This window comes from Salvelinus sp. IW2-2015, unplaced genomic scaffold (genome assembly GCF_002910315.2).
Source record: "Salvelinus sp. IW2-2015 unplaced genomic scaffold, ASM291031v2 Un_scaffold4779, whole genome shotgun sequence".
Lineage (NCBI taxonomy): Eukaryota > Metazoa > Chordata > Actinopteri > Salmoniformes > Salmonidae > Salvelinus > Salvelinus sp. IW2-2015.
Genome location: NW_019946048.1, coordinates 1 through 12,181, shown reverse-complemented (window position 1 = coordinate 12,181; position 12,181 = coordinate 1). Strand labels below are relative to the sequence as shown.

Sequence of the window (12,181 nt, the reverse complement as noted above, 5' to 3'; positions counted from 1 at the left end):
TTACATGCTTGTGTATAATTAAGTAATGATTCTCTATAGAGGCGGGGCAGAGAGCCAGACGGGGAGGAGAAGTAGGGGGGTGTTCATCTGTCTGCCCCTTTAACTAAAGCCCTTCACCGAAGGAGAGACTGCCATTCAACTTGAACCGACTGGTGCCTTGAGCTAACCAACCAACAACATGTCAAGCCTGCTACCTTTCAACAAATAACGTTTTTTTATTATTATTTGTAGTTAATTTCAGGAGGACCATAATTAACGTTTTATAGCCGACTACTGAAAACGGGTGGATTTTTACTGACCTCAATCTCAAGATGTCTATACTGCCATTCACCCCTCCGATTGTGAAGAGGCTTTTAGGCTGGAAAAAGGGTGAACAGATACATGGACAGGAGGAGAAATGGTGTGAAAAGGCAGTGAAAAGTCTTGTAAAGAAATTGAAGAAGACAGGACAGCTGGACGAGTTGGAGAAGGCCATCACGACCCAGAATATCAACACCAAATGCATTACCATACCAAGGTATAGGACTCCCCGCCGTAGTAACTCCCAGACAGGTAGCTAGCCAGCTGCTTAGCCAGGCTATCTTCTGGTTATACTGTTGTGATTTAGTTAACTAGCTAGCAAAGCCAGCTACTCCACCAGTAACTAGCTACTTGCTTTATTTAGCCTTATAACCATGAAAGACTTCATTATGTGATCAACAATGAGTGTGCTTAAATTGGTATATGTATTTGGGTGCGTTCGTAATTTCGCTCTGGCTATCTACTCCGATTTCAGAGAACTCTGGTCCGAGTGTCCCAGAATAACTGATGAATTTACGAGCGTTTAAAACACCCGTTGAATATGGCCAGTGTCGAAAAAAATGCGTATTTAAATTGTTGCCAGCAGCACAGTTAGTCACCAACGCTCTAGATAACATGAACGGACAATCTGACAACGCTCTGAATTTATGAACGGGACAATCTGACAACGCTCTGAATTTATAAACTGGACAATCTGACAGCGCTCTGAATTTATAAACGGGACAATCTGACAACGCACTGAATTTATAAACGGGACAATCTGACAACGCTCTGAATTTATGAACGGGACCAATCTGAACAACGCTCTAATTTATAAACGGGACAATCTGACAACGCTCTGAATTTCAGAACGGGACACCTGACAACGCTCTGAATTATAAACGGAACAATCTGACAAGCTCTGAATTTATAAACGGGACCAATCTGACAACGCTCTGAATTTATAACGGACAATCTGACAATGCTCTGAATTTTTTAAACGAGGACAATCTGACAACGCTCGAATTTATAAACGGGACAATCTGACAACGCTCTGAATTTATGAACGGGAAATCTGACAACGCTCTGAATTATGAAACGGGACAATCTGACAACGTCTGAATTTATGAACGGACAACCTCGACAACGCTCTGAATTTATAAACGGGACAATCTGACAACGCTCTGAATTGATGAACGGGACAATCTGACAACGCTCTGAATTTAATAACGGGACAATCTGACAACGCTCTGAATTTATGAACCGAACAATCTGACAACGCTCTGAATTTATAACGGGACATCTGACAACGCTCTGAATTATAAACGGGACAATCTGACACGCTCTGAATTTATAAACGGGACAATCTGACAACGCTCTGAATTTATAAACGGGACAATCTGACAACGTCTGAATTATAAACGGACAATTGACAACGCTCTGAATTTATAACGGGACAATCTGACAACGCTCTGATTTATAAACGGACAATCTGACAACGCTCTGAATTTATAAACGGGACATCTGACAACGCTCTGAATTTATAAACGGACAATCTGACAACGCTCTGAATTTATAAACGGGACAATCTGACAACGCTCTGAATTTATAAACGGACAATCTCACACCTCTGAATTTAGAACGGACAATCTGACACACGCTCTGAACTTTATGAACGGGACAATCTGACAACGCTCTTGAATTTATAACGGACAATCTGACAACGCTCTGAATTACCTAAAACGGACCAATCTGACAGACGCTCTGAATTTTGAACGGGACAACCTGACAACGCTCTGTGATTTTAAGGACATCTGACAATGCTCTGAATTTTATAAACGGACAATCTGACAACGCTCTGATTTATAAACGGGACAATCTGACAATGCTCTGAATTTATAAACGGGACAATCTGACAACCTCTGAATTTATAAACGGGACAATCTGACAACGCTCTGAATTTATTGAACGGGACAAATCTGACAACGCTCTGAATTTATAACGGGAAAATCTGACAACGCTCTGAATTTATTGAACGGGACAACTGACACACTCTGAATTTATAAACGGGACAATCTGACAACGCTCTGAATTTATACCGGACAATCTGACAGCGCTCTGTTTATTAAACGGGACAATCTGACAACGCTCTGAATTTATAAACGGGACAATCTGACAACGCTCTGAATTATATAACGGGACAATCTGACAACGCTTGAATTATATAAACGGGACAATCTGACAACGCTCTGATTTATAAACGGGACAATCTGACAACGCTCTGAATTTATAAACGGGACAATCTGACAACGCTCTGAATTATAAAACGGGACATCTGACAACGCTCTGAATTTATAAACGGGACAATCTGACAACGCTCTGAATTTATAACGGACATCTGACAACGCTCTGAATTATAAACGGACAATCTGACAACGCTCTTGAATTTATAAACGGGACAACTGACACGCTCTCGAATTTATAAACGACAATCTTGACAACGCTCTGAATTTATAAACGGGACCAATTCTGACAACGCTCTGAATTTTAAACGGGACAATCTGACAACGCTCTGAATTTATAAACGGGCAATCGACAACGCTCTGAATTTATAAACGGGACAATCTGACAACGCTCTGAATTTATAAACGGGACAATCTGACAACGCTCTGAATTATAAACGGACAATCTGACAACGCTCTAGATTATATAACGGGACAATCTACAACGCTCTGAATTTATAAACGGGACAATCTGACAACGCTCAATAAAGAACGGACAAATCTGACAACGCTCTGAATTTCATAAACGGGACAATCTGACAACGCTCTGAATTTATAAACGGGACAATCTGACAACGCTCTGAATTAATAACGGACAATCTGACAATGCTCTGAAATTTATAAACGGGACAATCTGACAAACGCTCTGAATTTATAAACGGGACAATCTGACAACGCTCTGAATTTATAAACGGGACAATCTGACAATGCTCTGAATTTATAAACGGGACAATCTGACAACGCTCTGAATTTATAAACGGGACAATCTGACAACGCTCTGAATTTATGAACGGGACAATCTGACAACGCTCTATTTTCAATTATTTTGCAATAAACTGAAAAGGCGGAGACCCCAACTCTGGTCAGCAGTAAGTCAGTCCCAGGAGAACTGGTCTTGTCCCCTCCTGTCTTGTTACATTCTCCAAATACCTAATGTCCTGTCCACACACGTCTTGAGACCTAAGGGCTGGGTGGCTTCTGTGTGGTGGTACCTTCTGAGTCATTCACAGGACAGGACTACTGTTTAGACTGGAGAACGAGGCCCTCCCCCTTCATGGGGAGAGAAAGGAGAGGGGAAGAGAGAGTGTCTGTGGGAAAATGGGATTCCTCAGAATGCTGAGTCAGTGTGGGACTAGCCTAACTTTGTGTTTTGTAAATATTGTAGTGTGTGTATGTGTGTGTGTGTGTGTCTGGCTGTGTGTCTTGGTGAGTAGTCTATTGCGGTATCGTGATACTGGTATTGTGACAACCCTAGTTTTAAACCAGGGGTTAGAACCTAAATGATTTCCCAATGAATAGAACCACCATTTTTGTTGTGGTTTCGTTACATTGTTCCGACCCAGCAAAATAAAGTTCCGAACCGGTTCGACCCCCCCCCCCCCAAAAAAAGTACAGGTTTATATAATTCTTTCCTGTATATTTTTTAACGTGTGAAATCAAAGGGTTTTACATTTAGCTCATTCAATCATCAATCAGTGCGGATAGAGCGGGAAAGCTAGTTGTTTACATGTGTGATGGACAGACAAGTGGCACAAGAGCCGACTGAAATTTAGCAGTTGGGGAGAGAGCACTGGGCATCTTATTATCACATTATCTGAATTAGGTCCATCATACCTAGGAGGAGCGGCTTGCTATGGAGGAATGTCATTTTGAGCTAGCTAGCTAACTAACAAGCTTGAGCTAGCTAACTGAACAAGCTAACAAGCTTGAGCTAGCTAACTAACAAGTTGAGCTAGCTAAACTAAACAAGCTAACAAGCGTGAGCTAGCTAAAAACTAACAAACGCTAACAAGCTTGAGCTAGCTAATAACAAGCTGAGCTAAACACGCTTGTGCTAGCTAAACTAACAAGCATGAGCTAACTAACTAACAAGTAACAAGCGTAGCTAGCTAGATAACAGGCTAACAAGCTGACTAGTAGATAACAAGCTTGAGCTAGCTAACTAACAAGCTAACAAGCTTGAGCTAGCTAATAACAAGCTTGAGCTAGCTAACTAACAAGCTAACAAGCGTGAGCTAAGCTAACACTAACAAGCTAACAAGCTTGAGCTGCTAGATAACAAGCTTGAGCTAACACGCTTTGTGCTAGCTAACTAACAAGCATGAGCTAACTAACTAACAAGTTAACAAGCGTGAGCTAGCTAGATAACAGGCTAAACAAGCTTGAGCTAGCTAGATAACACGCTAACAAGCTTGAGCTAGCTAGATAACAAGCTAACAAGCTGAGCTAGCCAACTAACACGCTAACAAGCATTGAGCTATCTAACTAACAAGCTAACAAGCTTGAGCTGGCTAACTAACAAGCTAACACGCTTGAGCTAGCTAACTAACAAGCCAACAAGCTTGAGCTAGCTAACTAACAAGCCAACAAGCTTGAGCTAGTTAACTAACAAGCCAACAAGCTTGATCTAGTTAACTAACAAGCTAAGCTAACAAGCATGAAGCTGGCTAACGAACAAGCATGAGCTAGCTAACTAACAAGCTAACAAGCTTGAGCTAAACAAAGTAACAAGCTTGAGCAACAAGCTAACAGCTTGAGCTAGGTAGATAACAAGCTAACAAGCTTGAGCTAGCCAACTAACACAGCTAACAAGCATGAGCTATCTAACTAACAAGCTAACAAGCTTGAGCTGGCTAACTAACAAGCTAACAAGCTTGAGCTAGCTAACTAAACAAGCCAACAAGCTTGAGCTAGCTAACTAAACAAGCCAACAAGCTTGAGCTAGTTAACTAACAAGCCAACAAGCTTGATCTAGTTAACTAACAAGCTAACAAGCATGAGCTGGCTAATGAAACAAGCATGAGCTAGCTAACTAACAAGCTAACAAGATTGAGCTAACAAGATAACAAGCTTGAGCTAACAAGCTAACAAGTGTGAGCTAGCTAGAAAACAAGCTAACATGCTTGAGCTATCTAGATAACAAGCAATGCTAGCTCAACTAACAAGCGTGAGCTAGCTAGAATAACAGGCTAACAAGCTTGAGCTAGCTAGATAACAAGCTAACAAGCTTGAGTTAGCTCCAACAGCTCAGCATAGTAGCCTCTCACCTTTCTCTATGGTGAGAGAGAGGCTACTATGGTGAGCTGTTGGGGAGAGAGAGAGAGAGAGAGAGAGAGAGGCTACTATGGTGAGCTGTTGGAGAAGAGAGAGAGAGAGAGAGGCTACTATGGTGAGCTGTTGGAGAAGAGGCTACTATGGTGAGCTGTTGGGGGAGAGAGAGAGAGAGAGAGGCTACTATGGGAGCTGTTTGGGAGAGAGAAGAGAGAGGAGAGAGAGAGAGGAGAAGAGGGCTACTATGGTGAGCTGTTGGAGAGAGAGGCTACTATGGTGACTGTTGGGGTGAGAGAGAGAGAGTGAGAGAGAGAGAAGAGGCACTATGTAGCTGTTGGAGAGAGAGGCTACTATGGTGAGCTGTTGGAGGAGAGAGAGAGGAGAGAGAGAGGGCTACTATGGTGAGCTGTTGGAGAGAAGAGGCTACTATGGTGAGCTGTTGGGAGAGGAGAGAGAGAGAGAGAGGCTACTATGTGAGCGTTGGGAGAGAGAGGAGAAGAAGAGAGAGTAGGAGAGGGAGAGCTACTATGGTGAGCTGTTGGGAGAGGAAGGAGAGAGAGAGAGATGAGAGAGAGAGGAGAGGAGAGCTACTATGTGAGCTGTTGGAGAGAGAGAGAGAGAGAGGCTACTATGGTGAGCTGTTGGGGAGAGAGAGAGAGAGAGAGAGAGAGAGAGGGAGAGAGGCATACTATTGGTGAGCTGTTGGGAGAGAGAGAGAGAGAGAGGCTACTATTGTGAGCTGTTGGGGAGAGAGAGAGAGAGAGAGGAGGAGGAGGCTACTATGGTGAGCTGTTGGAGGAGGAGAGAGAGAGGAGAGAGAGAGAGAGAGAGGCTACTATGGTGAGCTGTTGGAGGAGAGAGAGAGAGAGAGAGAGAGAGGCTACTATGTGACTGTTGGGGAGGAGAGAGAGGAGAAGAGAGAGAGGATAGAGCTACTATGGTGAGCTGTTGGAGAGAGAGAGAGAGAGAGAGAGAGAGAGAGAGAGAGAGAGAGACTACTATTGAGCTGTTGGAGAGAGAGAGAGAGAGAGGAGAGAGAGAGAGAGAGAGAGAGAGAGAGAGAGGGTACTATGGTGAGCTGTTGGGGAGAAAGAAGAGAGAGAGAGAGAGGAGAGAGGCTACTATGGTGAGCTGTTGAGAGAGAGAGAGAGAGAGAGGCTACTATGTAGCTGTTGGAGGAGAGAGAGAGAGAGGAGAGAGAGGAGAGAGAGGGCTACTATGGTGAAGCTGTTGGGGAAGAGAGAGGAGAGAGAGGAGAGAGAAGGGAAGAGGCTACTATGGTGAGCTGTTGGAGAGAGAGAGAGAGAGAGAGAGAGAGAGAGGGGAGAGAGGCTACGATGGTAGCTGGTTGAGGGAGAGAGAAGAGAGAGAGGGAGAGAGCTACTATGGTGAGCTGTTGGAGAGAGAGAGAGAAAGAGAGAGAGAGAGAGAGAGAGAGGCTACTATGGTGAGCTCGTTGGAAGAGAGAGAGAGAAGAGCAAGAGAGAGAGAGGCTACTATGGTGAGTGTTGGGAGAGAGAAGAGAGAGAGAGAGAGAGGAGAGAGAGAGCTACTATGGTGAGCTGTTTGGGGAGGAAGAGAGAAGGAGAGAGAGCGAGAAGGAGGGAGAGAGGCTACTATGTGTTAGCTTGGGGAGAGAAGAGAGAAAGAGAGAGAGAGAGAGGCTACTATGTGTGAGCGTTTGGGAGAGAGGAGAGAGAGGGAGAGAGAGGAGAGAGAGGGAGAGAGGTACATATGCGTGAGCTGTTGGAGAGAGAGGCTACTATGGTGAGCTGTTGGGGAGAGAGAGAGAGAGAGAGGCTACTATGGTGAGCTGTTGGGGAGAGAGAGAGAGAGAGGGAGAGAGGCTACTATGGTGAGCTATTGGGAGAGAGAGAGAGAGAGGAGAAGAGATGTCTACTGTTTGCTGATATCTGGTGCTTCTGTCACCAACCAAGGAGGGCCTACAGCAGCACCTAGATCTTCTGCACAGATTCTGTCAGAACTGGGCCCTGACAGTAAATCTCAGTAAGACCAAAATAATTGTGTTCCAAAAAAGGTCCAGTCGCCAGGACCACAAATTCCATCTAGGACACCGTTGCCCTAGAGCACACAAAAAACTATACATACCTCGCCTAAACATCAGCACCACAGGTAGCTTCCACAGAGCTGTGAACGATCTGAGAGACAAGGCAAGAAGGGCCTTCTATGCCATCAAAAGGAACATAAATTTCAACATACACAATTAGGATCTGCTAAAAATACTTGAATCAGTCATAGAGCCATTGCCCTTTATGGTTGTGAGGTCTGGGGTCCGCTCACCAACCAAGATTTCACAAAATGGGACAAACACCAAATTGAGACTCTGCATGCAGAATTCTGCAAAAATATCCTCCGTTTACAACGTAGAACACAAAAATGCATGCAGAGCAGAATTAGGCGATACCCACTAATTATCAAAATCCAGAAAAGAGCCGTTAAATTCTACAACCACCTAAAAGAAGCGATTCCCAAACCTTTCCATAACAAAGCCATCACCTACAGAGAGATGAACCTGGAGAAGAGTCCCCTAAGCAAGCTGGTCCTAGGGCTCTGTTCACAAACACAAACACACCCCACAGAGCCCAGGACAACAGCACAATTAGACCCAACCAAATCATGAGAAAACAAAAAGATAATTACTTGACACATTGAAAGAATTAACAAAAAAAACAAGCAAACTAGAATGCTATTTGGCCCTAAACAGAGAGTCAACACAGCTGGCAGAATACCTGACCACTGTGACTGACCCAAACTTAAGGAAAGCTTTTACTATGTACAGACTCAGTGAGCATAGCCTTGCTATTGAGAAAGGCCGCCGTAGGCAGACATGGCTCTCAAGAGAAGACAGGCTATGTGCTCACTGCCCACAAAATGAGGTGGAAACTGAGCTGCACTTCCTAACCTCCTGCCCAATGTGATGACCATATTAGGAGACATATTCCCTCAGATTACACAGATGCCACAAAGAATTTGAAAACAAATCCAATTTTGATAAACTCCCATATCTACTGGGTGAAATTCCACAGTGTGCCATCCACAGCAGCAAGATTTGTGACCTGTTGCCACAAGAAAAGGGCAACCAGTGAAGAACAAACACCATTGTAAATACAACCCATATTTATGCTTATTTATTTTAACTTGTGTGCTTTAACCATTTGTACATTGTTACAACACTGTTATATATAATATTGACATTTGTAATGTCTTTCTTGTTTTGAAACTTCTGTATGTGTAATGTTTACTGTTAATTTGTATGTTTATTTCACTTTTGTGTATTATCTACCTCACTTGCTTTGGCAATGTAACACATGTTTCCCATGCCAATATAAAGCCCCTTGAATTGAAATTGAATTGAGAGGAGAGAGAAGAGAGAGAGGCTACTATGGTGAGCTGTTGGGGAGAGAGAGAGAGAAGAGAAGAGAGAGACGAGAGGCTACTATGGTGAGCTGTTGGGGAGAGAGAGAGAGAGAGAGAGAGGGAGAGAGAGAGAGAGGCTACTATGGTGAGCTTGCTTGGGGAGGAAGAGAGAGAGAGAGAGAGAAGCTACTATGGTGAGCTGTTGGAGAGTAGTGGAAACTGAGGATAATATATCTATTGTGTGTCTGATAAAGTGTGTTGTCTTTCTGGGTTTAAATTGGCGCTCCTGATTTTCTGCGGTATTTCCCGGGACTTTGGATAAATATGAATTATTCCCAGTATTGAAACTTGGTAAATAAATATCAAGAAAATATTAATCCCAAGAACCAAACACAGGAGTAAAACCATAGAATCCCCCAGTTGTGACGTTAGAGAGGTGGGCCAATCCCGTGTCTGATGGGACTATCTGGTCGGGACATGGGAGGGAGTGAGGGAGGGAGGGAGTGAGGGAGGGAGTGAGCTGGCTAACAGAGTTTCTTGGGTCTCTTGTTGTGATGTGTGTTTTTTTGTCCTATATTTTTAATTTTATTTTTAATCCCCCGTCCCTACAGGAGGCCTTTTGCCTTCTGGTAGGCCGTCATTGTAAATAATAATTTGTTCTTAACTGACTTGCTTAGTTTAAATGAAGGTTAAATACAATTTTTTTTAAATCCTAGATGCCATGTCCTGCTTCTGTTGTGCTTACTTATTCATCTTCTTCTAACATCCTTGCTGTCCGTCCCCCCCCCCCAGGTCTCTAGATGGTCGTCTCCAGGTGTCCCATCGCAAAGGCCTTCCCCATGTCATTTACTCTCGTCTGTGGCGTTGGCCAGACCTGCAGTCGCCCCACGAGCTCCGGGCCATAGAGCTGTGTGAGTACGCCTTCCATACCAAGAAGGACGAGGTGTGTGTCAACCCTTACCACTACCAACGCGTCGAGACACCAAGTGAGTACTGTTTTGGGGTTGCCCTGGGGTTGCCCTGTACCATTACTGTTCCAGACTTGTACAGGTTGACATTGGCTGATTGAATCCTCGTTGGCGAATTTCCTGAGTTTCCACCCATTGCTACCCCCCCTCTTAACAGAGGGGTAGTTTGTTAATATAGCACTGTGCCATGACAGGGGATGGTCTGTATGGAAGATTAAGTTGCTTACATTCACATTTTTTTCTTTTTTACCTTTATTTAACTAGGTAAGTCAGTTATGATCAAATTCTTATTTTCGATGACGGCCTAGGAACAGTGGGTTAACTGCCTTGTCGTTCAGGGGCAGAACGACTGATTTGTTCCTTGTCAGCTCAGGGATTCGATCTTGCAACCTTTCGGTTACTAGTCCAACGCTCTAACCACTATGCTACCTACCGCCCCGTCACTAGATTGTCCAAGAGGAGTTTAGTTTTGTACTCTTTCCGTGCCTTGTAATGACATCTGCACAGAGGAAGGGGGGTTCAAAGGCCTCTGTATTTGGGTGGGGTAGGGTGTGAAACTCTCCTGGCTCAAGGGCTTTGACACCTCTCACTTCACACCTCGGTGCTAATTGAAATTGCAGTCAGATCTGTTCTGTCCTAGTAGCCTTAACTTAGCATTCAGTCCTTTATAGAGTAAAATAGATTATTGTAATTTATTTTTCTTCTTGGCTTTATGAAAGTAGCTTCAGACTGAACATTACTCACTCAGTTCCAGGTTGGATGGTGTTTTCAGGTTTCTGTTGTGCTTCTTTTGCCAGTCATTGGTTTGCCGCGTATTTGCCATACAGTCCTTGGGTATAAGAATCTTTGGTAGTAGGAATCCTTCCAGGTCATTTTTTCCCAAAATCGGGTTGTAGGATTGGAGTTTTGATTTGGAGTGAAAGTTTTGTTGTGGAGGGTAATATCCTGTATATATCCTTGTTTAAAGAACTCTAAATATATATATATTTTTTAAAAACATGCTGAAAAATGTGGACTCTGTCTGTCTGTCTGTCTGTCTGTCTGTCTGTCTGTCTGTCTGTCTGTCTGTCTGTCTGTCTGTCTGTCCCACTTTAATTCAAAGAGCTTTACTGGCATAGGAAACATATGTCTCCCGGGTGGCGCAGTGGTCTAGGGCACTGCATTGCAGTGCTAGCTGCGCCACCAGAGTCTCTGGGTTCGCGCCCAGGCTGGGCTGGGTTCGCGCCCAGGCTCTGTCGCAGCCGGCCGCAACCGGGAGATCCGTGGGGCGACGCACAATTGGCATAGCGTCGTCCGGGTTAGGGAGGGTTTGGCCGGTAGGGATATCTGTCTCAGTATGTAAAAATGTAATAAAATGTATGCACTCTACTGTAAGTCGCTCTGGATAAGAGCGTCTGCTAAATGACTAAAATGTAAAATGTAAATGTAATGTTTACACTGCCAAAGCAAGTGAAATAGATAATACAACATTTACAGTAAACATTACACTCCAAAGTTTCAAAATAATAAAGACATTTACAAATGTTATATTATTGGCTTTGTACAGTGTTATAACAATGTCTCTCTGTCCTGTTCAGTCCTCCCTCCTGTCCTGGTTCCTAGACATTCAGAAATCCCTACAGAGTGTCCTATTGTAGACGACTACAGCCATTCTATCCCCGAGAACACGATCTTCCCTGCCGGCATCGAGCCACAGAGCAACTACATCCCTGGTGAGTCCCACGACTGAGCCGGGCCGAGCTATACTCTGCTGGCCTGGTTGCTCTTCCACCATTTTAACTCTGGGAAACATCCTGGAACAATAACAGACATGACCCACTCTTACCCACAGCAGGAACAATAACAGACATGACCCACTCTTACCCAGAGCAGGAACAATAACAGACATGACCCACTCTTACCCACAGCATGAACAATAACAGACATGACCCACTCTTACCCACAGCAGGAACAAACAACAGACAGACCCACTCTTCCCACAGCAGGGAACAAACAACAGACATGACCCACTCTTCCCACAGCAGGAACAAAACAGACATGACCCACTTTACCCACAGCAGGAACAAAACAGACATGACCACTCTTACCCACAGCATGAAAATACCAGACATGACCCCACTCTTACCACACAGCAGGAAGAAATAACAGACATGACCCCTCACTCTTACCCACAGCAGGAACAACAACAGACATGACCACCTTCCTTACCCACCTTACCAGCAT

General features: G+C 44.1%; 1 protein-coding gene across 1 annotated transcript; it reads left to right on the top strand.

Annotated features, from left to right (window-relative positions):
• Window positions 1–215: 215 nt before the first annotated feature.
• On the top strand, window positions 216–11,670 carry LOC112077638 (mothers against decapentaplegic homolog 3-like; the record flags this gene model as incomplete). The annotated part of the gene is made up of 3 exons (XM_024144127.2): window positions 216–517; window positions 9,783–9,976; window positions 11,536–11,670. Coding segments are annotated over exons 1-3 (535 nt in total), but the record flags the coding sequence as incomplete, so codon positions are not given.
• Between the last annotated feature and the right edge of the window lie 511 nt (window positions 11,671–12,181).